At 35.0% G+C, this 27,896-nt stretch overlaps 4 protein-coding genes across 7 annotated transcripts; 2 read left to right on the top strand and 2 right to left on the bottom strand.

Annotated features, from left to right (window-relative positions):
- The first annotated feature begins 323 nt into the window (after positions 1–323).
- On the top strand, positions 324–3,237 carry LOC7475031 (10 kDa chaperonin, mitochondrial). Its single transcript, XM_002313231.4, has 3 exons — positions 324–604; positions 1,362–1,501; positions 2,987–3,237. The coding sequence occupies exons 1-3, from the start codon at positions 500–502 to the stop codon at positions 3,033–3,035; spliced, it is 294 nt and encodes a 97-aa protein (XP_002313267.1). The 5' UTR covers positions 324–499; the 3' UTR covers positions 3,036–3,237.
- A 7,081-nt stretch (positions 3,238–10,318) lies between these two features.
- On the bottom strand, positions 10,319–15,898 carry LOC7454876 (hydroxymethylglutaryl-CoA lyase, mitochondrial). Of its 2 annotated transcripts, none has more exons than XM_002313970.4 (9): positions 15,741–15,898; positions 14,608–14,803; positions 14,033–14,228; positions 13,658–13,837; positions 12,546–12,626; positions 12,295–12,458; positions 11,508–11,644; positions 11,126–11,241; positions 10,319–10,780 (listed from the first exon to the last, which is right to left on the bottom strand). In XM_002313970.4, the coding sequence occupies exons 2-9, from the start codon at positions 14,772–14,774 to the stop codon at positions 10,532–10,534; spliced, it is 1,290 nt and encodes a 429-aa protein (XP_002314006.1). In that variant the 5' UTR covers positions 14,775–14,803; positions 15,741–15,898; the 3' UTR covers positions 10,319–10,531. The 2 variants fall into 2 exon arrangements, with proteins under 2 accessions (XP_002314006.1, XP_006379112.2); XM_006379050.3 differs by having other exon boundaries at positions 15,564–15,757.
- A 3,201-nt stretch (positions 15,899–19,099) lies between these two features.
- Positions 19,100–23,389, top strand: LOC7454877 (uncharacterized). 2 transcript variants are annotated; one of them, XM_024608085.2, is made up of 8 exons: positions 19,100–19,259; positions 19,348–19,415; positions 21,016–21,135; positions 21,587–21,660; positions 21,755–21,812; positions 21,893–21,994; positions 22,432–22,540; positions 22,943–23,389. In XM_024608085.2, exons 1-8 carry the CDS (start codon positions 19,189–19,191, stop codon positions 23,061–23,063), a joined length of 723 nt encoding a protein of 240 aa, XP_024463853.1. In that variant the 5' UTR covers positions 19,100–19,188; the 3' UTR covers positions 23,064–23,389. The 2 variants fall into 2 exon arrangements, 1 of the variants encoding a protein (XP_024463853.1); XR_008060188.1 differs by having other exon boundaries at positions 21,893–22,544; positions 22,943–23,184.
- Positions 23,390–23,867: 478 nt separating this feature from the next.
- On the bottom strand, positions 23,868–27,396 carry LOC7475033 (Holliday junction resolvase MOC1, chloroplastic). 2 transcript variants are annotated; one of them, XM_002313971.4, is made up of 6 exons: positions 26,783–27,393; positions 26,360–26,465; positions 25,478–25,530; positions 25,125–25,256; positions 24,680–24,752; positions 23,868–24,397 (listed from the first exon to the last, which is right to left on the bottom strand). In XM_002313971.4, exons 1-6 carry the CDS (start codon positions 27,182–27,184, stop codon positions 24,312–24,314), a joined length of 852 nt encoding a protein of 283 aa, XP_002314007.2. In that variant the 5' UTR covers positions 27,185–27,393; the 3' UTR covers positions 23,868–24,311. The 2 variants fall into 2 exon arrangements, with proteins under 2 accessions (XP_002314007.2, XP_024463784.1); XM_024608016.2 differs by lacking the exon at positions 23,868–24,397 and having other exon boundaries at positions 24,486–24,752; positions 26,783–27,396.
- Between the last annotated feature and the right edge of the window lie 500 nt (positions 27,397–27,896).

The following is a 27,896-nucleotide window of genomic DNA, read 5'->3' as shown; positions in this document are numbered from 1 at the left end:
AATTTTATGCTCTATGTATGGATTGGGAAACTTTTTTATTATAATGGTTGAGGAGGTTTTCCCTTTATGTTAAATATATAAAGTCTATAAGTTGTTTCAAAGGAAAAATGTGTTTAGCTAGGCAGGGTAAGATTGTTTGGTGCCATGCAACTTATTGGCAACAGCTCAACTAAGCATATCACAAGTTAGCAAGGCGAGTTGGGGAGAACCCTTTGGGTTCGGGCAATTTATTTGTCTGTTTGGCTTTTGGTAAAAAAAAAAAAAAAAAAAAGGAGCGAGGGAAAAGAGCATGGGCAAGATGGGCAGTTGTGGAATTTGACAAAGATAACATTAAACTCCTCGTTAAACCCTACCAGCATCATCTCGCTTGGATTGTATCTCCAACTCAACAAACCCATTTAAAGTAGCCCAGAAGAGGTTTCAAGTACTCACTGTTCTGCTATCACTCTTTCTCTCTCTAGAGTCAGTCAGTGCGTGCGAAGGCTGAAGAGGAGTGAAGATGGCAAAGCGTTTGATCCCGACATTTAATCGCATATTGGTGGAGAAAATAATCCCTCCTTCCAAAACCAACACCGGTATTCTTCTTCCTGAGAAAACCCCCAAGGTCATCCCTTTCTCTTTACTTTCATTCCGTTTGATGCATGCAGCATTGGAACTGCTTTACTACTGTGCGTGATATGAAGTGTAATGAACTCTTTTATTAGGGAGGGATTCTCTCAACTCTAAGAGGCATTAGTACTTGGTTAATCATAACTAAACTAAACTTATGTCTAAGATTTATTTTTGTTGCAAAGAGTTGTATTGCATTACATTTGAATCTCAAAACCTACGGCAACCACATACTAGAATCTGGGTTCTTTATGTCACCCCCCACAAATCCTCCAATTGAAGTATTGAACATAAGCAACGTTTGGCTTGTAAAATAACTTTATTCTGAGTACTAAAATCTGAATTGGTTCATGCATGAATCCGAAACTTCAGCTTCAGTTTAATTGCTAACAGTAACGGTTAAGTGCTTTAGCTCAATTTTAAATGGTTTTGTTGGGATTGGGAGGTTCTTAGTTTTAATATGTGCTTCATTGGAAATAAATTATACTAACATTCAAGTTCTCACGACTGCTGTTATTTTTTATTCCTTGGTAATTGGCTCACCTTGATAGTGCAGCATGCTCAACTTATGTGTATTTGTTTCTTGCCAGTTTGATAAATTTATGCCTGACAAGAAAATCGAAGGCTAATTCTTATCCTGTTATGCTATGATGTAAATCTACGTTTATTCATTTGTTTGATTGCTGGATACATGAGGTGATTACTTATTGTTTTTTGACCTCATGATTTCTTTTAATGCTTCATAATTCTAGATGAATTCTGGAAAAGTTGTTGCGGTGGGTCCCGGAGCTCGTGATAAAGACTGCAAGTTGATTCCTGTTACTCTGAAGGAAGGAGATACTGTTCTTTTGCCTGAATATGGAGGCACTGAAGTGAAACTCGGTGAAAAAGAGTGAGTTTTTACTGCCTTTTGAAATTTTGTTCCTTCTTTGGGTTCGAGTTTCTGGTGGATGTTGTGCTAATTGTGTACGAGAGTTGGCATCTGTGTGTTAGCTTATATAGTTTGTCTACACGGTAGTATAAAAAATACCATGGTCCTATCTCTTAGCTATTCCATGGCCCTTATTACTTGACACTAAAATTTGGACAGATCAAGTTATATGCAGTTTGAGTTGGCACCTAAATGTTCAATTGAACCATGTAGCTTCGAGAAGGCATACGCCTGACTCATAGATCCATGTAGATTTAATATTTTGGTAGGCTAGCTGTGGCAGCTAACAGTCTCCTAAAGTCACACTGGGGGTGATCAAGTAACTAGTTTTAGAGTAGTTAAACGCTGTTAAATAGGATTCAGAATTCTATAATGCATGATACCTCATCCTATATGATTTAAATTTGTTTTGCTGACTTTAGAATTTCTAATGGAATGCATGTTTATATGTTTGAAGGAATACCTATAATGGAAGATGATTTGGCTTGATACAGATTTTGAAATGAACCAGTTAATTTTCACTACTATTTGTTTTTCTGCAATGGGCATTGTTGTTAATAACGTTTGCAGTGTATTTGACTATAGTGAGTTGATATATGGAAATTGGTGTTTTGCAAATGCCTTAAAATGGCATTCTGATGTGAATGAGATCAGGATGGGTATTCTAGGGAGCTTGGTTATCTGTTCTTCTTTTGGATTGCATGCATTCCCTTACATATTACAATCATTAGATCAATCTTGATTTAGAAGAAATTTTATCCTGCAGAAATAAGATCCTTATTCAAAATATGAAAGATTTGACCCATTATGCCGTTCTTAAAAAGGTCATTGCTGCATAAATGTAGATTTCATGATTTTTCCGATAGTCTGGTGCTTTCTTATATTGACTTTTTGGTTAATCTTGGCTGGTTTTGCTACCCAAACGGGATGTGCATTTGGTAAGAAGTTACAATAGGGAACCCTTGCTGGAGAATTGGGACTTCGGGTTAAATGCAGGCCTAAACTCTAAATTCTTTTCTATCATCTTTTCATTGGCAACCCCATGGGGTTGGCCTAACGGAGAAGAGCTGGGACTTGATAGTGTGCTCTTGTCCAGGATCCCAGGTTCAACTATTGCCAGGCGCAAACAATTCCATGGGGCCATTAGACTTGGGCAAAACCCATGAATTAACCGTGGTGCACTCGCGGGAAACTCCTTTCTGAGGGCATGTGCATCCCCGGGATTAGTCGGGCCTTGGCCTGGATACCTGGTGCTAATAAAATAAAAAAATCTTTTCATTGGCATGAAAATTAACAAGTTTGACAGCAACTCAAAACGACAACTGCTTTTCTTGCTGCTAAAACAGCGTGTTACACAAATGCATTTATTTTCCTCTCATTAGACGATTGATCGACACAAATACAGTTTTTGATGATGTTTTGTTGTGGCTTTATGCACTGTTTCAGGTATTTTCTATATCGAGATGAAGATATCATGGGAACTCTTCATGACTAATTCAACATGCTCCATCACATTAAAGACTTGAAAGCTAATCGAGTTACTGCCTGTACTCTGTGTTGTTTAGATTTTGGTTATTGTTGGTTCCTATCATTTTTAGCCAAAGCTTGTATCAAACTTGAATGTCTTGTTTATCCTTGAGGGAAATCAGGTTGGAAATAAGTGTGCTGCCCGGAATGGAAAGGGCAAACTTTTGTTACTTCCCATCTTCATCAATCATCACTGTGAGTTGTGCTTTGCTTACTTTTCACTGCCAGTTGTATTGGGAGGACTAGAGGATATTTAGGGTATGTTTGTGAGGGATTGATGAGGGAACGATGGACGCGGGGAGAGGGATGAGAAGTGAAGGATTGGGTATTTCCTTTGTTTGGTAAGAAAGATGAGTATTTCCTTTGTTTGGTAAGAAAGATGAGGACCCAAGAAGAATTGGAAAGATCGCTCCCGGCAGACCCTTGAAACTATATTTTGACTTTCGAGTTCAAGTATCTCAGAATGAATCTTACAACGCTAGAAACATCCCTTTGAAGGCAAGCATAACAAGGATCAAGCGTTCTTGACATTTGACATTGCAGAAAAAGGCAAGGCAAGAACACAAGTTTGGAGCAACCACGGACAAGTTTCGCTTGGTCCTTGCTTCGCAGTTGACGCAGTCATGCCACTGACGGGCGTTTGGATTAGAACTAAACATCTAGTTTCGCCACTAATTGTGTAATTTTTAAAAGGGTTAGGAAACTACTTGAACAAAACTGCAGGTGAGATGGTCAGTTGTGAAGGTACGCTGCCTTCTCTTTCGGAACTTCGTGGTCACCAATGTGATGTGTACGAGGAAGCATCGTAATCATATAAAAAGGTTCGGCAACTCAATATTGCAGTTTTCTCTAATGTTTTTATGCTACTGTGCACTTTCAACTTTCAAGAGGACGTGATCCAAAATGCTGGATTTAAGTTGTTCATGGGCTGTTGGCCCACATGCATGAGCTGCTTTGTTCCCTTCATTATGTTTTGTGCATCGTAAATGCAACAACTCACAGCCCGGTAGCTGGACAGAAAGCTTGACAAAGTTTTATGGGATGAGCCTCCAAGACCATGGGATCAAGAAAATTGAAGAGATCGACCATCTCTTTGGATAAAATAATGCCTTTTGCGATGGATCATACTAAATAAAACTCACGCTCTCTTTGACGGGCACAGAATCAATTGAAAGGAAAAGGAAAACAACAGCTTTATCTTACGGATGAACAACTAAGCAAATGTTTTTAAGGAAAAAGAATTCAATCTATTCTCATGCTGTCTGCAGTCGAAAACCAACATGATTTATGCAGTGTAGCTCGATTATACAGAGCGTAGAGGAACGTGATGCCATCGATGAATATATATATATATATATATGTGTGTGTGTGTGTGTGTGCGCTCGCGCGCAGTTTTATCTATCCAAGTAGTTATTTTTAAGATAAGACCCAAACATGAGGGTTTTAGACTTCAATTTTTTTGAAACGACTGCTTCAACATCATTGCTTTGGTTGATTGATTCACAAAACAACCGAAAGTGTTAACACTGTCATTATAACAACTTCATTAATGGCGGCAGTATCATGTTACTTTATTTCAATTTATATGGAAAGTAAATACTCCTTGGAGTAATTATATATATATATATATATTCATTACATTCCAAATTAATCAATTAGTAAAGGCATTGGATTTTTGCAGAAATCTAAAACTTATATATGCATTTAAACACTGCTTGATACAGCTCAATATATACGTGAATATATACGTGGACAACATAAAGCCAATCATTAATTAATATGATCATTACTTAGCAAACAAAAAAAGCTTCAAAAATTAGAAAACCACATGGCTTCATACATATATATATGAAGATTAAGCACGCTTTCACTAGCTAAGTATTACCTATTGTGTAAAGGATTGGGACCTGTATAGACTTTCCTCTTCTCATCACCCAAAGTTGCATCACCTTCTTCATCTCTGTCTCCTCTTAGGCCACCACCATGAGATTTAACAGGACCCGTTAACTGAGCTGTAGACCCAGTGTTCTTGAAGCTTCCGTGCCTGGCTGACCTATCAGGAACAGATGAAGTTTCTAACAGCAGAAGTATCAGGAACAATAGCGCTAGGCAAGCCAACTCTTTTCTTAAACCCATCAGCTGCCTCCTTCTATACTTATATGTATCTCAGACCATGCATAGAATTCTTGGCCCAAAACCCTCCAAAAAGGAACGGAAAAGGAGGGAGGAATTTCCTTCTTGGATCTGATTTAAAAGGCCCTTTAAAAGGAAGCTCAGCAAAAGTAGAAGAAAGGTTGTAGTTTGGAATGGGAGACTAAAGAGTTTTTGCTTTCTTTGTTTTGGCTCTTTTTGGGTACGGTTTTTTTTCCCAGTGTGTGTCTCCGCTGGGTTACTTTTAGAAGTTTGAGCCTCTGAAAATGAGGCTAGTCAATGAGAGGTAAGAGTCAGAATGCATAGGGTTTGGTGCCTGAAAGGAAACAATAAATATGGTGCAGAGAGTTTCTGGATGCTGATCTCAGAGCCCATGTTAAGAAACCTTCATACACGGACCAGAGAGAGAGAGAGAGTTGCAGTTTCCGTTGGCAGATTTTAGTTATGTTGCATAAACCTACAACACGGGAGGGAGGGAGGGAGGGAGGGGATCAGATAACAATATTATTACTCCTGGCTTCAGGTGATTATTGATACAAAATCTTTTCTGAATTTATTTTCACTTGGCTGGGGGTGTCTTTTGCAAGAAGCTAGCTTCTTTTGCTTTGTACTCATGATGAAAGTGCTGGCAAGGTTTCCTAGCAGTAGTAGGCCTTTTGTGTAGTGACTGGTCAGTGGAGAAGCACATGTTAACATCGGGAAAACTAAATCCAAAAAAATTGAAAAGAGGGTTGTTGCTTTCACCATACATCATTTCAAATGATCTTATTTTATTGTAAGAGATCTCCTTAATTATCATAAGAAAGAAGATATATGGAAGATGCATGAGAGCTGAGTGCTATTCATTTCTTCAACAACAAAATATGTTTTTTGCAAGATCAATCCATTGTGCATGTTGTTGGAATATATATATATATATATATAATCGAATTTTCTAAGAAAGTAGGAGCACTATGTAGAATAGGGATCTATTGCGAGCAAATATATCAAGTTTTAATTATACGAGAAGTCACAGACCATGCACCAACTCGTCCACTACATGGACTTCGATCACTCCCTTCAGATTTTTCTTTTCTTTTCTCTCGGTCTCGAGTTTAATCAATTAAAAATGGTCAAACTGGTTGGAGCTGACCAGTGGGCCGTGAAGGTAGAGGGAGAGTTTCATACATGGAGTGGCTTTTTTCCTTGGAAAAAATGATGCTGTCTTCCTTCACTTTACATAATCGATCACACAAAGGAAAGCTAATTTACATGAAAGTCATGAATAATTGATGTTAGCACCTGCTAAAGAGGGCCCAATTAGTGACCTAAAAATCTTGATTAGAACGAAATTACTGAAAAAATCTGTGAAGAAATTAACCCTCCTTTCTTTCACCATTGCTTTTTAACGCACGGCATGGATTTTGTAAATAGCATCTTTTCCAAACTTCGAACTCTAAAGGCATTAATTGTATGCCTGATATATATCTATCATTGAAAATTAGGGGGTGGAGTTTTGGCGACACGGCAGGCAGGTCTCCACAAAAGACAAAAATATAGAAGATCGTGCATGCAAAGGCATTAGTATTTTTAGTGCTTGGTTTTAATTCACTTTGTCTTTTGTAGCCGAGGAAAAAACAAAAGATCACCGATTGATCATCCATTTTTTTATTACTTCATTCCCCCTCCGATACCTGGACAAGATCTGTCGACTTATGCATACTTCCACGATCCTGGAATAATGTATGCTATATTTTATTTTTCTTCATGTACAAAAGCACATTTATTCTTAAGAAAAGTAGAAAATTATTGTTCGAAAGACTTATCAGGACTTTTGAAATTTGCAATCTACATGTGTTTGTCTCTGCAAATGTCCAATTATAATTATGAATCGGGGACTCTTTTTTTGACTAATTAACTGCTACGAACTCCATAAGGATAACAATATTCGAGTGGGAAAGTGACGTCCCGATCGATCGAGTCCTGTTTGTTGCTATGAGAGAGAAGGTTAATTGGTGGTTTCTAATGTTCGGAATGTATTATTGATGTTTAGTCAAGAACATTATAATTGACACTCAAGATTCTAATGCAGTCAGATTTAGATTCTTAATTAATCATCTTAATTTCTTTAATTTACTTATTTCATTTAGATTCTTGATTAATCATATTTGTTTTTAAATTAATACATTCTTGCTGTGGATATTCCTTCAAAAAAAAAAAAAAAACACATGTATATACCAAAGAGGACATGCATGCCGGATTTCAATTACATTAACGAGCTTCGAATTTAAATTTCATAAATACTGGTATTTTCTCGTCTATGTTTTTCCTTCCCGTCGCTAGAATATACAAGAGGATTAACCACAAAAAGGTTATGAACTCCATGTGAGTCCACGATGCAAAATTCTCTAACCAAATGCTTACTTATATATTAATCCTGTTGGCTAATCTTCTCAGATCAATGAGTTAATGAATGCCTAATTAATCATGCAAGATCCACGTACGGTACTCTAGTTTAAACCATTGTTAATCTTATAGTTTATTAGTATGTAATAACGAGGGCATCACCTGTTATATATATATGTGGAGCAAGGAAACAACTTGCTGCCTATTGGTACGTTAGAGTACCTTGCAGTCTTTTAATGTCCATGCAGATCTGTAAACTGCAGCTACTTGGTGGAAAAGAAAAGGGATGTCCTCTCTGGCTTGAACACCAGGCCATCAAAGATTCAGAATTCAATCCATAATTGTACTCCTCGGCTCCTTCATCTCTCCTTGCAAGCTAGCTAGCATGCATTGTGACTGATTAGCTGGGCATTAATAGTGGGGAATATTGAGGGACAAGCCATGCACCCACCACTCTCCGAAGTTGAAGCTGTGGGCAAAGCGAACACTCTGAGAGTGCTAAATGGCTTTGACTGACTTGAGAGCAGAAAAGAATTACACGATCAGACAGTCTGGCTATGAGTATACAAGCATCATTGAGGCAGAGAAATATGTGTTGGTGGGCAATCAATTAGAGTCGTCACTCTCTTTATTTTGTTTGCTTTTCTGTGCAACTTTTCTTGCTGGTCAAGGTCACGGTGCTCTACCATCATTGGGATCTCAACTACTTCCATAAACTCTCACACCTTGTAGCCCCATGCGCCTTATTTCTTGGCCCATGCAACTCTCGACAAGCAAAGCAAAACCGATCCAAATGATATCCACACAGAAAAGAAAAGGTGAGCAAGTTCTAGAGCAATATGGTTTCAAACATCTTTTTGTGTAAAAGTGACTGGCATGGGAGCAGAGCTCAAGATGACACCTTGGTATATATATGGTAGCCAGACAACATTCGTCCATTTTATAAAGCGAGAAGAGAGAGTGCACTACTCTGACGGGGATTTGCTTAATTTGCTATATATATTGCATCAACTACTGGGAATATCTGTAATCATCAATGGAACATTAACTTTTATAGTCCTAATTAATTTACTACCTCGTTCTTGATTTCTTATCATGTTATCAAGGTTAGGCAGCCGGGACGACAGGGACTTCTTCCTTTTCCTCTTCTTCTTCTTTGACTAGCTGGCTTCCACATAATTATGTTTCTTAACCACTACCTTTTGTATGGAAAAGGTTGACATGCAAAAAAAAACTCATATTCTAATAAATTAGTACAAAACATTTATACATATATGATTTTAAAAGATAAAATTATGTCATTAAACATTACTCCGCACTAATTAATAATTAAATCGTTAATTTATAATCAATACAGTTATAAGATGAATTATTTAAGATATCTTATGTTTAAGAATTATTTATATCATCTTGAAATATATGCTTATAATTTATTAAATGACTAATTATATCATATATACTTTGAAAAATAATGCATCTATAACTATATAACTAACTTACATTATATATATACTACCTAGTAATTGATAGAAATATATTATACATAATACCAAAAGACATTAACATATTAATCTTACATATTTTAAATTGATAATCATTAATTATTATTTTTCTTGTTATCTTATATTCACAATAATAAATTAAACTTTAATTATAAAGTAAAATTAGAAATTTAAATTGATTTTTATATGGTCTGCAATACATTATCATGATAATAATTATCTATATTGAAAAAAAAATTAAAAAGGAATTTTTGTTATTCATAAAATAAAACTTAGATAAAAAATAAACGTTAGATTATTAGGTTTGTTTAATAAAGTTCATGATAATTTTATGTATTTTTAAAAATAATAAAAAGAATTGAGTTAGGTATGGGTATGGGTCAGGAGATAAAATTAACAAACGAGCCAAAATTATCCTTTTCTATGCTCTAATTAATCCAGGTGAAATCAAGTTGGATTTTTAATATTTCTGCTTTGCCGCATTCAAATCAAGCAAGAACTCAACTCAATTGAGTTGAGTGGAATGTCGGATATTCAATGACTCGTAGTTGAGCAATGAGCATTGCCAGCCTCACGTTAGCATTGAACTATTGCCCGTTGGCCTGTCTGATTACTCTTTTTTCTCTTAATATTCCCCGATCTCGGCTGCTTTTTCTTTTCTTTTCTTTTTTATGGCTGTCGTTATCGAGCAGACCGCGTGATCATCTACGGAGAGTCTAGCACAGGCAATCTATCATTGTTTCTTGTTTGAGATTATTTATGGAGCTTGATTTATTTATTTATTGCTAGGTATTTTACTTAGTGTTATGTTCAATTTTATTAGAATTTATTTATTGAGTTTGATTTAATTATTGCTGGATATTTTATTTAATAAATTATAATCTATTCTTATTAAAGTTTTAGTATTTATATATTATTTTTTAAATGTTAGACAATTTTGGTGATGCGGGTGTGTTTGGCTTGGAGATGTGGTGGCTTTTTATCAAAAATACAATACCTTTTAAGCACAAACCACACCTCTAAAAGCTATAAAAACATGTTTTTTACTCAAAAAAACACAAGCTACCTCTCATTCAAACACCCTCGCATTCTCTCTCTTCTTCAGCTCTGCTTTTTAACTTCTTCTCATGTTTTCAATTCTTGATTTGTCCTGCATCAACAGCCTTCCCCTTTGTTGAAGTTTATAGACAGTCCGAACGCTTTTACGATATCATGAGAGGAAAAGAAAAGGATACATTTTCTATGAGCTGCAGTGAGCAGCTTCTGCTCAGAAAGCAGATATTACAATGCATAGAATATTTTGCTACAGAAATTATAATTACTGAGGATTTATGGCCCTGGGCTTCTATTATTCTTCTTTGTATAGAAAGTGCACACACAAGACAACTGAACAGTTTCTGGTATAAATAGGCACAGCTGAAACTCCTTATATCTTAGAGGCATCGGCTGTAACTCGGCTTAAGGCCACGGCAGTCTTTGATCCAGATGGACGACCTAATTGCTTGCAAATGAAATCCCCAGCAGAGAGGAGTTTCGCCAGATCCACATTGGTTCTCACGCCAAGCCCATGAAGCATGTAGACAACATCTTCAGTAGCAACATTGCCTGATGCTCCTTTGGCATATGGGCATCCACCTAAACCCGCAACAGACGAGTCCACTACGCTGATCCCCATCTGTTCAAAATGCGAAAGAGAGTTGTAGAGACAGATCAGATACACGACGGAAAATAAAAACATAAAGACAAATTTTAAAGAAGTTGTGTTGGATGCAAGTATACACATCCTCGACAGATGGGGATTAGCATTTTAGTCCACTACGCTAATCCATTTTAGTCAAATGATTACTTGCACAAGCATATTTGCATATATTTAGTTGGCCAGATTAGACTATCTGTTCCATCAAGATGCAACTGTACAGTTTTCCGGTGTGAAGAGTACAACATATCACAAGCAGTCCGATAGTAGGCTTCCCTAAATACAGTGGTGCCACGACAAGGTTCTGAGTAATCCAATGCTTACCTGGAGAGACACCAAAATATTGGGAAGAGATTGCCCATAAGTATCATGGAAGTGGATAGCAAGCTTCTCAACGGGAACAACAGCCATTACAGCTTCAAGCATGAGAGCAACAGTCCCTGTATCAAATAGATATGAACACAAGGACAGGAAAAAAAAAAAAAAAACACGACCAAAACTCGTCATCTTTTTCTTCCCGGGTGTAGAGCAAGGTCAGACAATTTTTTTTTATCACAAGTTCAACAAAATTTTTGAAAAACAAAAAAACATAGTTCAAATATATTGCAATAAAAGGCACTAGGTACACTCTAAGTGATGCGGGAACTGAAATGAAAAAGAGGAACTAAGGAGGTTAAACTAGGATATAACAAAGTCAAAACGTTACCAGGTGTACCAACACCGATTGTATCACCGAGGGATATTTCAAAGCAACCCATGTCATGAAGTTCTTTGGCCACATATGCTACTTTTGAAGGATGTATTGATCCTTCCTCAGGACACCCAATAACACATGATACATACCTATCAAAGTTCAAAAACAATTCATTTATTCAGAACTGGATGAAGACTAATATTCAATCTTTTGTTTTCCAAATAAGCATTAAAATGCAAGTACCTACAGAGACAGTTATGCCAATATGCCATAAATATGCATTAGCACTTAGGTGTTCATGTATTCTGCGACATTACTATACTGGTACAGCGCCCATTCAAATTTTAGGAAGCAATTTATTGTGCCTAGATTGGAAGATCGTGACAACTTATACAAGTTCATGATCATGGAACCTCAAACTTTTTATTGATTAGAATATCAATCATGGTGCTAATAAAACATCCAATAAGAAACAAAAAACTACGCAGCAACCAGCATCTTATTTCCGAACACTGGTTTAAATGACTATGGCAGAAAACAAACTAGAAACACATCCCAGTAATTGGGATTGAGAAAAGACGAAGGATAACCCTTGTATATATTCATGTACACTAAAATTATCTTATCAAATTATTATGACTTTCATTTTCTTTGATCAAATTGAGAGCACAATAATTAGTTGATAATGTACCAGTCAATCAGTAGTTTTCCCATCCACTCTCAGTGCAGACAGTACAAATTAACCTCCCAAAAAATCACAAGTAGGGCAGAGAATTCATGGAAAAGGATAGAGACATACCCACGAACAGGAATTGAGAGCTCTTTAGCAGCATGAGTTACAGCACGATAACGAGCAAGACTTTCTTTGATGCTACAATTGATGTTTGACTTTGAAAATGACTCAGAAGCTGATGCAAAAACAGCAACTTCCTTAGCACCAGCTGCAACAGCTGCTTCAAATCCCTAGGAAAAGTCACAGTACATCAGAAGATTACTCCAGGACCAATATGATATTGCCAGAACTCTTGCAGATGTACAAGGGGTACCCACTTTTAAATTAGGTGTCAGAACAGGCAACCTGGAGGCCTCTAAACCATGAACTGCTTCCATTACATCTCTTGCATCTGCTAACTATAAGCAGGCAACAAAACAAGAGGAAAAGAAGGTCAATGAATAACAGGAAGGCAAGAAATATTCAAGTTGAAATTGAATATAAATAAACTATAACCAGACTCAAGGAAGAGAGAGAAGGGTCATGGCTTTTGTGCTACAATCAAAGAGCACAGTCACAAAAACAAAATTATTTGTTTATTGAAGACAAAGTAGATGTTTCTAGAGGATAATGTTTGTCTTAAAACAGTCAAATGTATACCCAAATAAAACAACAACAGCGTTGTTAAGAACCATTAATGCAGCTGGCATCAAACTACAGCGCCCCCCCCCCCCCCCCCCCCAACTCTCCCTTGCCCCTCTCTTTACTCATTGTCTCTCCATCTATTTCCCAATTGTAATTCCACCTGTGATCCATGACTTCGTTTCACGAAGGAGCAATATCATTTGCTAGGGGACTCTACACTAGATGCTTCACTAACATCACAGAAAGGAAAGGGATATTAACAGAATATGTGAGCCTAAAAGAAAGACTATCCAAGAATTGGGTTATGCCAATAAACATGAGATAACCATGCCAATAACCAATGTTGGTGTAGTAAGATTCAGACACAAGTGCATGCTTGCAAAAAGATAATATTATAAACTGAATAATCACAGCTTGCTAATAACAGCCAATTAATTTTTAGTTTATTTTTGCAATGGTAAGTAGACAAAATAACTGGTAAAGACTATGTGCAACTTGGTGGCAGTAAACAAACTAAGGCAATCCCTGTTGGAGTCTGGTACAAAAGCAAAGGTAAAGCTTTCATCACCTTAAAAGAAAGATCAAAACTTGAAGAAGCTGGTTGATGCCAGCAATTCGCACAAGTATTTTCCTTATTATACAATCTCTATGACTGCTTATATTCAACTTGTTTTTTATGTAGACAAATACTCTATGCTTATTACAGATTGATCAATAAACACCACATGAATCTGCTTCAATTGCACTATAAAACATTGACAAATAAGATAAACTTGAAGTTACAATCAAAACCTAATCAAATTACCTGAGGTACCCATTTGGGCGAAACAAAACTTGTGGCCTCAACAACTGGCAACCCAGAAGATACTAGTCTATGAATCAATTCAACCTTTACATCTGTAGGCACGATATTTTTCTCATTTTGCAGTCCATCTCTTGGACCAACTTCCACAATCTTCACAAACTTTGGTATACCTTTCAAGAACTGCTTTTCCAAATAAAAGATAAAAAATCATGATTACAAGTTACAGGAAATTTAAATGGTGGACCATCAGACAAATGCAACAGCCTAAAAAAATGAACACGTGAACTTTATCTATTTTACCAACAATAATGACTACAATCATTTAAGGTCAAGATATATAACAAAATTACAGTTCTGTTTCAGATATGAAATCACCTTATTTGTAATATCCCGTATGTCTTTGTCATTGGATTTGGAACTATATTGATGATCTGGAAAATAGCGTGAATCACAACTACTTCCAGACACCACATTTTTGCTGCCTGAGCTCATAGTCCTTCGATTTCCTTGGCACGGATCTCTTGTATGTCTTTTCCAAGGAAAAGTCTCTCTTGTATACTCATAATCTTCCCTGCAAAATGCAAACAACGTTGACCTTTTTAATGAAATTATGTGAGAAAAATTACTACAAGGGTAGCTTAATAAAGTAGAAAATTCAGTTTTCTCTATTTTCAGTACCACCCAATGCAGAAAATCTAGTTTTTAGTTCTTGACATCATTATTATAATAAAGTAGAAAACTGAGCATCGAATGGAAGCTATCAAAGAGGCCTTATATTTTGAGAAAATGCCTAATCTAGGGGCAGGAAAAATTGGTATTGCAGCTACCCATCTTCCTTCCAAACTCTATAATAAAACCCCCGCATTGTGTGATTATAAAAAAGGTAATCGTTCTGCCACATCCACAGGATCTTGTGCTAATACAAAGTTTAATCATGGATTAGCACTTACTCGCAACTGTTGGATGAGCTGCAAATCCTTCCCTCAATCCAGCAATGTCCCATTCCAATATCATCAGCCCGGGGTCGGCAAGCACCAGATGAGAACCTTTGAATTCGCTCAATAGTATTCATGCTAGGCAACTTGTCAAAACCAAGCGGCTCTTCTAGACTCGACATTGCTGAAATAGATGCAAATGGAGGAGGAGCTGCAATTCAGGCACAGAACAGCTCAGTACTCTTCAATAAAACCTTATTAACTGGATAGTTAAATTTTGGAATAATCAAAGGCAGGAAGAACAGACAGGACATCACCATTGAAATCCAACACAGCTAACACAATGTTTTAGTGCTGGATTCACCAACATACAGTTATAAAATTATCTTCAGATAAGTTCATCAAAAACCATAAAAAAGTTGTATATTGTTAATGCAATAGAAAATTCCAAACAGTTAGTTAAATTGTTCTTCTATGTCGATGTGAATAATTCACAACTGCCTCAGTAAAATGCACCAGAAAAACTTCAAATTCTTGACAAGCAATACAAATAACACTGGTTCAAAAGATTAAGCAAAGCATTCAAAACTTCAAGAAAACATCATCTTAATTAAAAGCAAACTATGCTTGATAAACCAAAAGAATTCAATCAATCAAAAGCTTGAAAACAAATTGAACATCAACTCTTCCGTAAAAATCCAAAATTTCTTAGCAAGAAACCACGAACAGTGTTTATTTTCTTAAAAAAAAAACAGATACCATTAAAAATTCACGTTTGCTTCTGTTTTAGTTCCTTCGGTGAGGAAAATAAACCAAAATGGAGTCAAATTGACCAAACAAGACAGAATTGAATTCCTATCAAAGCTTCAATTTTTTTCTTTTGTTTACAATTCCTTTCCTCGAGTTTCTTGGAAACCAAACAGAAGGTATGCGGAACCAAACAATAAAACAGAGAAAGAAGGAAAGCAGACCTGAATTACAGAGAGAAATTGGAAAGGAAAAAAGCCTAGGGTTTCTGAGAAGACAGGGAAACCCTAAAATTTGGGGATTAGAAGGGATTGTAATAAGTTTTTTTTCCCAGGAATGCAGGAAGGTTAGATAGCAGAGAAGAAGTTAAACACAACCACGTGAAGGAGTTGTTTACTAACCTTCTAGTTCTCTTCCTTCGTTAACTTGTTTGGTGGGAGATAAAAAAAATAAAATATATATATATAAAATTAAATTGATTTTCCTCTTTTTTTCCCTTTTGTTATGGGTTACAGAGATATTTGAAAACGAGAGAACGAGAGGGGGGGAGGAAGAGAAGAGACTATAGAGGGTGGTTGTAGGTAGTTTTTTGTTGGGTATCGGGTCTTTTTCTTCTATTTTTCCTATTTTATATTTTTATTTTTATTGTTGCTTTCAATGGTGGAGGAGTTCACTCTAAGCAAATTCCTTCTTCTTTTTTTTTATTGCTAATTGAATAAATTTTTTTATATACTTCTTTACCAGAAATCTAGGTTACTATTTGATGATAATGGTTAAAAAAAAATGTTATACAAATATTTTATCCTATAGTCCAACCTAGCCTATTTTAAGCTTGATTAAACTTTTTTAAGCTTAATTTGACCCTAGTCAAACCAAGCCGAATAAAAAATTTATTTTAATCTAATCAAATAGAGCTTATATTGAATCAATTTGATATTTTTAAACTCGGTTTTACCATGATCAAATCAAAACCCAATCAAGCCCGCAGGGAGCTCAATTTAACTCATTTTAGGCTTGGTTGAATTGGACAATTTGATCCCCTCCTTCTTCTTTTTTTTTCCTTGTCTCTAGTTTATTATTATTGATATAAACAACTTTTATATATATATATATATATATATATATATATATATAAGTCATGTTACTCAGAACATATATTTATTTATACACGCATTTATTTTGAAATTATTCATCTGTAAAAATAAAAAATTGATTTGGTGATAGTAATTTTTTTTTTATATCCGCAAGGCACCGTTGATGTAAAGGGCACAGGAGTTCAGACCCCTTCGTTTTGAAAGAGGTCAGAATAGCTTTTTGATAATGATCAATTTATAGTGTTTTTAGAGCTGTGATTGTGGTTGTTTTTTACTTAGAATTATATTAAAATAATATTTTTTTATTTTTTAAAAATTATTTTCAACATCAGTACATCAACACGATCTTAAAATACCAAAAAATATTAATTTATAGCAAGAAAAAAATTAAAAATATTTTAAACTTTTTTAAAATAATTTTGAAACGGAAAAGTAAATAGAAACAATTCAGAAGCCCCATTGTCCTGCCCTATTAAGTGATATTAAATGAGTCCCCTGTTTTGAAAGAGGTCAAAGCAACTTATTTGATAATGACCATTTTAATACATTGACTTATTTTTAAGTTTGTGTTATTGTTAATACAGTTTGCTTTTAAAATAATTTTAGTTTATAAATATATTAAAATAATTTCATTATATATATATTTTTTAATTTTTGATATTATCACATCAAAATTACTAAAAAAACCACTATAATAATCAATTTAATACTTTTAAAGCTAAAAGCACCCAAAAACAAAAATAAAAGTAAAAACAAAAGCATTTTTATTTCATATGGTGTTGTGGTAATAGTTGTTTTTTAAGGTATTTTTTACTTGAAAATATATTAAAATAATATTTTTTTATTTTAAATTGTTTTGATAGGATGTGTATTAAATATGAAAATATATATATAAAAAATGGTTTATTATCAAGTAAAAAATAGGCATTTATTAAAACTGTTAGGTGGAAGCAGGCAGGGCAATGTTTGGGGGGCGTTACAGCCGTAGCTTTCTCTCACAGCTGCCAGCAGCCCACCAAACCATAATTAATCTGGGCATTTAAATATTCACCGCCGGAACCAGAATTAATAGTCCCAGTGTGGACGGAGAGGTGATGACCACATTTTACACGTACACGTTGCTGGAGCTTCTAGAACTTCTAACATTCTAATACCTGTCCCCAGTCTTTGTCGTCGAGTGGCGGCCAACTGGCATGCGAGTGGAGGAGCTCAATTTTCTTTTTTAAGTGCATGAAATATATGTAAAGTTAAAAATAAATAAATAAATAATTTAATTTTTCCATGCTTATTATATATGTTTTAAGAAGAATAGTAAATAAAATGTCAAAATATTATTTCTTTTATAAAAATATTATTCCTATGTATTTTGAGAAAAAGTTAAAACCATACAAAATACTATTAATTATATTAGTGCTTTTTTTACTATTTTTTTCTTTGAATTTTTTTAAATCAATGTTTATGTTTTTATTTGTTATAAGATTATCTTGATCTTATAACCCGTGTCATGAGTTAACTCGGGTTGTTTTTTAATTGGTTTTTTTAATATTAAGTTGATTGAAAATAATTCGAGTTGTCTTTGGACCTGTAAAATCAACTAAGTCATATTATATTATTAAAATAGTTGTGTATTGAATATATTAAAATACAATTAATTTATTTAAATAACTTTTTATCATTAGAATATCTACAAACAAAAAAAATACATATTTATTCTATTCAAAAATCAATATTACACTTTTCTAAATAGCATCTCTCCTCGAATGCATGTTTTAAGTGTTCAAATTACTGATAAATAGTAGAAATCGAGGAGAATAAAGAAACAAAGAAAAAACCAGGTTCATGAAATGGAAAATACCACGTTTGCGAGCAGAAATGATATGGTTGACCTAACATTCCACTCTTTAGAGGTTACTATCCTCGAATGCTCAAGGGCCTCGGGCATGAATTTAATGCGGTCGTTGAAGAACTGAGCAGAATGGTTGATATTTTATAGTGAGAGGCTTGTTTGGCAGATAACAAATTAAATTGCTATGTTTCTACGCTTAAGAAGATTGATAAAAAATGAAGAAAAGCACCCATTAATTGATGAAATTACTCGAAGATAAGAACGATAGGGTTAACTACCAAATCTAGCCTTAAAATGGAAGGGACGATGACATGCAAAAATACAATACTCCATGAAAGTGATGATCAACTAGACTGCAAGCAAAGTGTTGATTTGTACTTCCTATAACAAGACTTTTGAGAACGTCATCGATTTAAAAAATTATAATTTTTTTGGTTAATTTTATGCGTTAATATTAAGAAAAGAATTTAAAAAATAAAAGAGAATTATTAAAATATATATCCAGTAAAAAATATTTTAAAAAACAATTACTGAAATATACAAAACGTGCAGGATTATTTAATAAAATCAGGTGATAAAATCCTTAAAAAGTAGATTCGAGGGGGAAGAAGTGGATTTGAGTTGGTGGACTTCTCATTTGATAAAATCCTTGAAAAGGTGTACTCGTTTTGTTTTTCCCATGATTATTTTTGTGAACATGAGTTTCTTCATCATATGATTGAATGAAATTTGATTTAGCCCAGTGATCTTTTGGGTCCCCAGGCCCAACCTGTTTTTGGGTATCAAGCCCAAAAAAAGTAGAAAAATTAAGATTAAAAAAGAAAAATAAAAACAGACAGCAGAGAACCATCAAAAACCCTTGTCATTCTCCATAAAAAAACCCCTTGTTATTATTTGGAAAAAAAAAAAATGAATAGAGAAGAAAAGGAAGAAGAAGAAGAGATAGTTTGCCTAGACGCGTCTTTCTTCATCAATGACAAGTAAACAACTACTACTCTCTCTTTAGCTCACCCCCCCTCTAAAGTTTTGTTCTGTCTCTTATACAATGTAAATTTATTTTATGTGCAGTTACCGGTTAACCACATTCACATTCGGTTCTCAAGTTATTGAGCTCCTTTGTCTTCACTCTGCTTCAAGTGAGTTCCTTTTTCAATAAATTTGATGCAAAATAAACACAACCCACGTCTCTTTTTTCATTTGTTCTGTTGCCTGATTTTATTTATTTTTTGTTTAAAATGTTTGTATGCTTGTCTGTGACCCAAAGATTTGAATTTAGTTAATATTTGTATCGAAAGACCTCATTTTTAAAGTTCAATAAGTCCATTTTACTGGTTGCAACTTGGACTGATGTTATCTGGTTGCTATCTGCCAGTTGCTATTGGTTTTTTTCCGCTAAACCCCTTAAACTAAATCATCCATCTTGAAAGAAGCGGATTCGTAGTAAGGACTTGCTAGTACCCGTTTGCTGTTTGATTTTATCAGTCTGTTAACGGTCAGTTGGTATTTTTAAATGGGGCCAAGATGGAAAGGAAAAGGTGCAGAAAGAAAAGCTCTCGCAGATCCCATGGCAATGATAGTTTACCAGCTTCAATCTTCTCTTATTCAATCAAATTCTGGCAGGTCGCTCTCTGGATGTGTTGTGCTTCTTGCGGTCTATGCAAAAAAGACTGAACTTTTCGCTTGTGCATGTTTTGGAAGACCCCTTATTACAGCTGAGAAGGGTAATCAATGGTTTCAATTGGGTTTTGAGGAAGCATTTTAGTAGGGCTGTTGTTTAAATTGCCTCGAGATTGTTGTTGAAGATAATTGTGTAAACAATGAGTTATTTCCTTGATTTTTGCAAGGCATACTCTCATTTTCGGATGTAAAATTGGGTTGTGAGGTCAGGATCCCGGTATGGCACAGACTTTGTCACCTATCATCACCACCATCTCTGCCTGTGATTGTTTTATCAGAAGGAGATGGTGACATGAATGGGAGATTGAGGGGTGGTCTGATTTTCATTGCGCGCTGGGACTTTGTAGAAGCGTTGCAAAGGCATTGTTAGTTCTTATCACCAATAAAAATGGTCATGGAACTGTCTTGCCATCTTGTTTGGAGAGATACTCCATTGAGGAATGTGCCATAACAAGATGGAGTCAACAAATAACAATCAGAAAGCTGCTGAAGATGGAAGCACAAGTCCTATGGAGCAAGTTTTATAAGGACCCTTTGGGATGCTAATGATTTTGCTCTTTATGGGAGAAGAATCTCTCAGCTTTGAAGGTTGTAAGAGAAAGGTCAGTAGTCTTTGCACGCCCATGAAGGATGCATGGTTTGTTACATGATTAGAGCTGGTGGAGCTGGTGCCAAGAAGGAATGAATTGTGCACTCAAATCCCTCTTCAGAGTTTTAGTGTGATTTTGGGAAATGTTAATCACTTTTTTTTTGTCACCTTGAAATATTGACCAGTATGGGATCATCTTACATTTCAGACCAAGTTTTTGCTGACTTTTGTGAAACTGCTTTATTTATCTTCAAATTTTCCATGCTTTCCTGATCACATTCATACAACAAGTAATTCCGTATGCCATGTAGTTTTTGCATGTCAACAAACCAATTTGTTATGATTGTGCCCGTATATATGCTTAGACACTGATGAATTCAAGAAATGTTTACTTCTATTTCTGCTGGGGTTTTCGTTCAAATTTCATATGAGAAGTTCCTCAAATTTTACACTAACTATTTGCGAGGCAGCTGATTTTGATTTGACTGGGCAACTTGTATGGCCCGGTGCCCTGCTTTTGAATGATTATCTTGCAAAAAATGCTGAGATGCTTCAAGGATGTTCTATTATTGAGCTGGGCTCTGGTGTAGGTGAGTGATAAGTCTAAGCTATTTTTTCTTTCCGTCTTTTTTTTTGAAATTCCTATTTGTGCTTCATAATTTACTGATTCTGGGAAACCAAGTTATTGCAAACAAGTTGAATCTATATTCTTGTTTGAAACCAAAGTATTGCTAACAAGACAGGAGCTACGCCCCTTGTTGATTTTCTAGACAAATCAAATTGAGAGAGGCTTTGCAATTAATTGATAGATTGGCCATACTGCATTTTTCTTTCTTAGGGCAATAAATCTACTTCTAGTATTCAAAGAACTGTTTTTCTATAGTCGCATCACACAAACAATCCTTTTTAGACATTCCCCTGTCTAAATTTTTGTTGTTTTCCATAATTTCTATTTTTCCCTACATTAAAAAATTTAGTTTTGAAAACCCAATTTCAGTTTCTTATCTAATTGTGATGTGATTGATTTCTCGTGAAATGCAGGAGTTACTGGAATACTCTGCAGCAGATTTTGCCGTCAACTTCTGTTAACTGACCACAATGATGAAGTGCTTAAGGCAAGGTTGCAGGATTAATATAGAATGTTAAACTATAGAAGTTTATTTATCTAATGTTGTATTGTGATGATTTATATTGTTTATTCATTTGCAGATCCTGAAGAAAAATATAGAGCTCTGTGCATCTTCTGAGAATCCAAATTGTTGTGCTGGTAAAAGGGAAAAACAAAAAACGCAAAATGTGGGCAGATGTTCATTTTCAGACACACTGACATCTTTCTTCTACATGCAGAGCTTGCGGCTGAGAAGTTAGAGTGGGGAAATTCTGATCATATTGATCAGATTTTACAAAGATATTCAAGGGGATTTGATCTGATTCTTGGAGCTGACATTTATATCCTTGTTGCTTTTCTCCTATCATTTTCTAGAAAAATAGCAATCAGTTTTAAAAAACTAGTCTGTTCAACTGTTGATGATTTAAAAAGGGATTGGATGGGCATCATTTTGCCTTCAGTCAAACATCTGATTTGCATGTTAACACGGTGCTATCTCAGCCTATCTGGTATCACTATGTTGTAAATTCTCTTTTGTTATTGATGCTTAATTTGGCATGGGCAATGTGACCAGCCCTGAATTTATTAGTAGTTACTATGGTGTGTCTTCACATATGTAGTATGAGTATTATGGATGGTCCCTCAATGAGGCCAAATTTTTGAATGAGACAAATAATTGTAATTACCAATGTAGCTGGTTAAATAGTTTTTTTCCCCTTCTTCCATGTAATCAGCTGGGAGTTATATATTCAAAAGGAAATCCCTTGACAACATGTAAGCTTTCAGCAGTCAAGTGTTCCTTTGCTTTTTGATACAGTGGAACGTCTACTTCATGTTCGGGGAGGACAATGCAAATTCATACTGGCTTATGTATCCCGAACTAAGACGTAGGTATCAATTTGTGGAAGTTGCTATATTTTCTGGATTTGCTTGCCTTATAAATAATGTTCTTTTTATTTTTGGATTGTGTTGTAGAGAAAATACAAATAACTTGGAAGAATTTCATACAATGAAGCATAAACCAGTGTTTCCTATATTTTCATTTGAGCAGTTACTTTGAATATGCCCAACAAGAGTCATGTTTTTATTTTGTTGTCGGCATTTTTACATTACTTCTATCTTATGTCATGGAGTTTATTAAATTGTCTGCTTCTTACTTGCTTAATGTAGCATATACCTTTCCCAAGGTTGTTCGAGAGTTACTAAGTATCATTATATGCCAGGGCTTTTCTTTGCTATGCATATTGTTACGATCATTTTTATATGGCTGCTTTTTTGTTTCTGTGCAGCATGGATTCATTGATTATGAAACAAGCTGCTGAGCATGGAATGAGGATGGTTGAGGTTACTGGGACTCGCTCTGTGGTTGGAAATCTTGAAGGAGTCATATTTGAGGTTGCCCTACAATAAAATCATCAAACGTGTTCAGTTGCGAACTTGAATATTGAGGGACAATGCAAGGCTGGGAATACTTGGAGAATCTTGTATGCACATAGCAAATGACTAAAATAATGACAATGAACTGTAAGAATCTTAAACTGAAAACCTCTTAGGCAAAGCTAGGTGTGCATGTTTCCTCTGTAATGCACTGTCTTCAGAATCAGGATTCATCCTGGATGTTTTACTTTGTTTTTGAAAGCTCACATTGAATCAAACTAAAGTTAGACAGCGATGGGGAGGATGTAATTTGTACTGCTGTTTATCGAGGCTAGTAATGGCGCAGTATTCTTTGTCCCTGCTGATCATTTTGAAATTTGATTTCCATGATGCCATTGAAGGGAGATATTTCCTGGATGGATCATCTGCGATTCAGCTCTTAATTGCTACGAGGTCCAAAAATCATGCCCTTCATACGTATCCTGATTAAAACACCAATTATAAACTCTTAACTATCATGTTTGGATTTTGTGTTATAATAGAAAATAAAGACTGTCAAATTTTTCATTGTTGTAAGAGAAAATAAGGACACTTTTCCAAATTCAACGTTCTCAGATTCTTCGAACTTTTGCAGCACGTGTAACAGACCGAAATTTATGATTTTATGGTCAAAATCAAGGGAGGTCCGTAACTCGTGCGTGCGGGACTCATTGACAAACAAACCATCCAATTTCAGCATCTCTCGCCATAGAATGCTTTGCTTTTACAAAATTAGCGTAATTCCCACCAGAGACCAGAAAATGAAACACTGAGCTCTGTATCTGTGATATGGCATCATTTCGCAATTGATAAATATCATTCAATGGAGTTCCAATATATAATTTCGCCATCAAATTCTATAAATAAAAACAGCAAAAATGCAATGAATTGCCACAGGGATCACTCATAGAGAAGAAGAATAACACGTCTTTCATTTTCAATCTTCAATTTTCCATTATTCTAAACCATAGGATGTAGGACTCCAGAAAAGAATGGTCATTCCAGTCTTCATGAATCGTATTTATCAGATGTCTTCAAAGAGTCTTCAAGAATCCCTGTCTCTTTTATGTTTCTTCGGACTTCCTGGATTTGAGAATTTCACAGGCGAAATTCTTTAAGCTGCTTCAGCCATCTGTCTTCACATCACGCAGCTTGTTTTACCATTCTCTTCCAAATGGTTATATGCAGCAGGGAATAAAGCTGCACCTGCTGATGGAAGTGTGGCCACACAATCAGCCACTTTTAAGGCAATTCATCTATGACAGAAGATGAGTTCTTCAACTTCATGCCTTTTCCATATGCAGCAATGAGTAAAGCCTCAGCTCTTCCTGCAAATATGAGATGACGTGAAATAAGTCCTAATTATGCAAAGGAGATCTAGCACAAGTTCAATAAAAAAAAGTCATTTTTCTCTGACTGATAGTAGTAATTGAAGCTTCTTTAACAAGTAAAATGATAGTAGTAACTGCATGGGGGTATGCTAGTGATATAAAAGGAAGCTTCTTTAACAAGGAGCATTTTGTCGTTTTGGCACAACAGACAACTAAAAGAGCATCGCAGGCTTGTTGGTGGAATCCATGAAATGGCAATATATTTCAGGAGACATCTACCATGATCTTTTTTCCTTTCTAGCAAGGGACTCAATGATGGAAATAATGTTGATGCGATTCTTCGGCTATCATCCTGTCAAAATCCAGCATTCACGTAAAAGAAACTATCAGACTTGACATAAAACACGAGAGCTGGTAAGAACAAGCAAGAAAAACCACATCCTTCCATATAGTGGCTGAGGCCAGAAATTAAAGAAGCCTTGTTTTTTTTTCACTTAAAAAGACAACTCCATGGCCAGGTCTGCATTATAATTTTACTCTCAAGAAATTTCCTGGAAGATTATAAGAAAAGTTCTGCATAAAATTTTGAAACCACCTTAGATAAGTTAGGAAAAGAATTACTACAGTGTGAATTAAAAAACACTAGAACCTTGGTACACCGTACACCTGCACCTTAGATAAGTTAGGAAAAGAAATACTACAGCGTGAATTAAAAAACACAGACCTTAGTACACCTGCCTCCAGCAAGTTCAAGATCACTCTTCCATGTCATAGATGGTACTGGAACTACAGAGAACCCTGAGGCAACTAACACCCCTATCCATAATCCATAACCAAATCCTCCACTCCACCATCCCTTCATTTAAGAACAAGAAAATATTTCAGTGTTGGATCCTTCCTCATTCCTTATCATTTTCTTTTCAGGGTTATGTCAAACCAGGTAAACATTGCTAATGATGTTATCTCAGAGATGAAGTTACACTGAGCAGAACAAAGTTTTGTAAGCAGAAAGAAAGAAACAGATGTCATTTAATAAAGAATACCAAGCTCCATACATATCTAAGGAGTCATACTAACCTGTTTCCCATCTTGTGGGAATGGGGTTGATTGTTCTACATATGCAGTAGTTCCTGAAATAAGAGAAGTGTGGTTTGTCCAACTTTCTCAATGATGGAAACAAAAAATCAGTAGAAAAATGTAACTAAGACACATAAGCATCAGAACCACATATAAATAATACCAAATTTGGGTATACTGGAAAAGGAATTTTTATAAAAAGGTTGGTTATGCTCCTACCAAAGGGAGCATGTAGAGACATTAAATGCCAACAACTACAATATCTAATTGATCTGTAGTTTTAGTTCCATATAGATCATAAATTCAAACCGGTATTTCAAGTGTAAATAATTTATGTTAATTCTTTATATTAACTCATGATTTTAATTCAAAAATTTCAGATAAAATCATGGCAACTATCATTTTATGATTTATTCATTAAGTTACTAAGGAAACACTGCCTTCAAAAGTCTCACATTCGCCCATTGTCCCAAAATCAACCATATCTCACAACTTGGATTTTTCATATCAAGTTCTGTAAGGCCCTTTCCCTTAATTTAATATTGAGGTTTCTGTATAGCAGTCAAGAGATAGGAATTGAGTCCACCTAGCCAAGGCCATTAAAATAAAAAATAATCTAACAGCTGAACAGTATTGTGAAACATAAAAACTCAACTCAACTAAGACTCAATCTCAAACAAATCGCAACTCAACTCGACTCAATTAGATAGACATTAATAATCTCGAACCGGTTGCAGTAGGCTATGATGTTAGAAACATGAAATGTTCATAATAACAACAACATCAAGATGATGAAAACAATTATGGAGTATTGCCTCATTGCACCAAATAACAATTCCAACAACAATTTAACAATTTTTTGCATAAAAACTAGTCACGTACCAATCGGAGCATCAAAACTACGAATCAATTGAACAATAGACTTAACATCTAATCGCTTCCGAATTCCTTTTCCAACCATTACTTTCAAGTGAGGGGAATCAAACACCTACCAAACAAACCACCAATTAACACAAGACGTTATTATTATCCAAAGAAAATGTCAAACAACCATCTCAGCCCAAATTATTATCCAAAGAAAGTGTAAAAAATCATCTCAAACCATAAACTTCGGCTATTATATGAGACCCGCCTAAACATTATCATTATCCAAGGACAGTGTCAAAAAAACTTAAGCTATTATGTGAGATGATTTATTTTATTCTCTGACACAAAGTAACTTTAAAAAATATATTCACCAAATTTCTTCAAAGCAACATTCTGTGTCAAAAACCAAAATGGGTCATCAAAGAAAAAAGGAATTACCTGAGCAGAGCAACCTGACTCGTCGATTTTCAATAGTGCCAAAGCACCGGAAACATCAGGGTCAACACCAATAACCCAATTGGAACCCACATTATTCCGGGCCAAATCATCTCCGCCCAAATTTGTATTCTCAGTCTCGTTAGGTAAAGGAAAAGTGAGAGAGTCTAACCAATTCTGTTTAAGTTGGGCAACATCGGCTACTTTTTCCCTAACCTTTACTCTGTTTCTTGAAAGTATGGTCTTTTTTAGAGGAAGAGGGGTTGAAGAGTTTGTAGTGCAGAAGGGTTTTAGGGTGGATAAAAAAGGGTTCAAGGGTTTGATGACGAGTCTTAAAAAGCGTGTGTTCATGAATTTGGGTTTTAGAGATTGCAGGTTTTGTGGTCTAATCTGGAGGGTTTCCATGCGATTAAATGGTTTGAGAGCAAGAAATTTGTGGCGTAAACGGAAGAGGCAGGTAAGTCCGAATGTTAAAGGTTCATTGTTGGATCCACTTTTTCTCCAACACAGCCCAGACCTGAGCCTCGAGGCTAGGGTCTATTTGGTTTAGAGGTTGGACTGTAACTGTAGCTTTATCTGTGATGGAAGTGATGGTGAGAGACAAGATTTGTCGGCTTTTTGGTTGGGAAAAAAAAAAAAAACCCACCTCATCCTTCGTTCCGTGTAAATGTTTAATATTTAATGTTAAGGGTATAACTCAATTCATCATATTCTAGATTTGTTTGTTAAAAAATACTAGTTAAAATCTCATAAATTTTAAAAAATAACTAAAAATTTATATAATTATTAATTTTAAAACTTATAAAATTAATTAAAATACACATAAACTAATTAAATACTCACAATAATAATAATAAAAAATATTTGACATTCGAGTGCTAGGCTATCAGTAAAGAGTAGTTAGAAAAGAAAAAAATAATTAAACAATGAGAATATTTTTCTATTTATAAAGAATATTAAATTTGATGGGCAAATAACCTTGAATATTAAACTATACTAAATAATAATACAAATTTTGCTTGAATAGTTTTTTTTTCTAAACAAACAATTACTATGTTAAACAATTTGCGTTGTTTTTTTCCATATTAATTTGAAAATTAAAGGCTTGTTTGGAAGT

Source organism: Populus trichocarpa, chromosome 9, assembly GCF_000002775.5.
Source record: "Populus trichocarpa isolate Nisqually-1 chromosome 9, P.trichocarpa_v4.1, whole genome shotgun sequence".
Classification (NCBI taxonomy): Eukaryota; Viridiplantae; Streptophyta; class Magnoliopsida; order Malpighiales; family Salicaceae; genus Populus; species Populus trichocarpa.
This window is presented reverse-complemented; position numbering and strand designations above follow the sequence as displayed.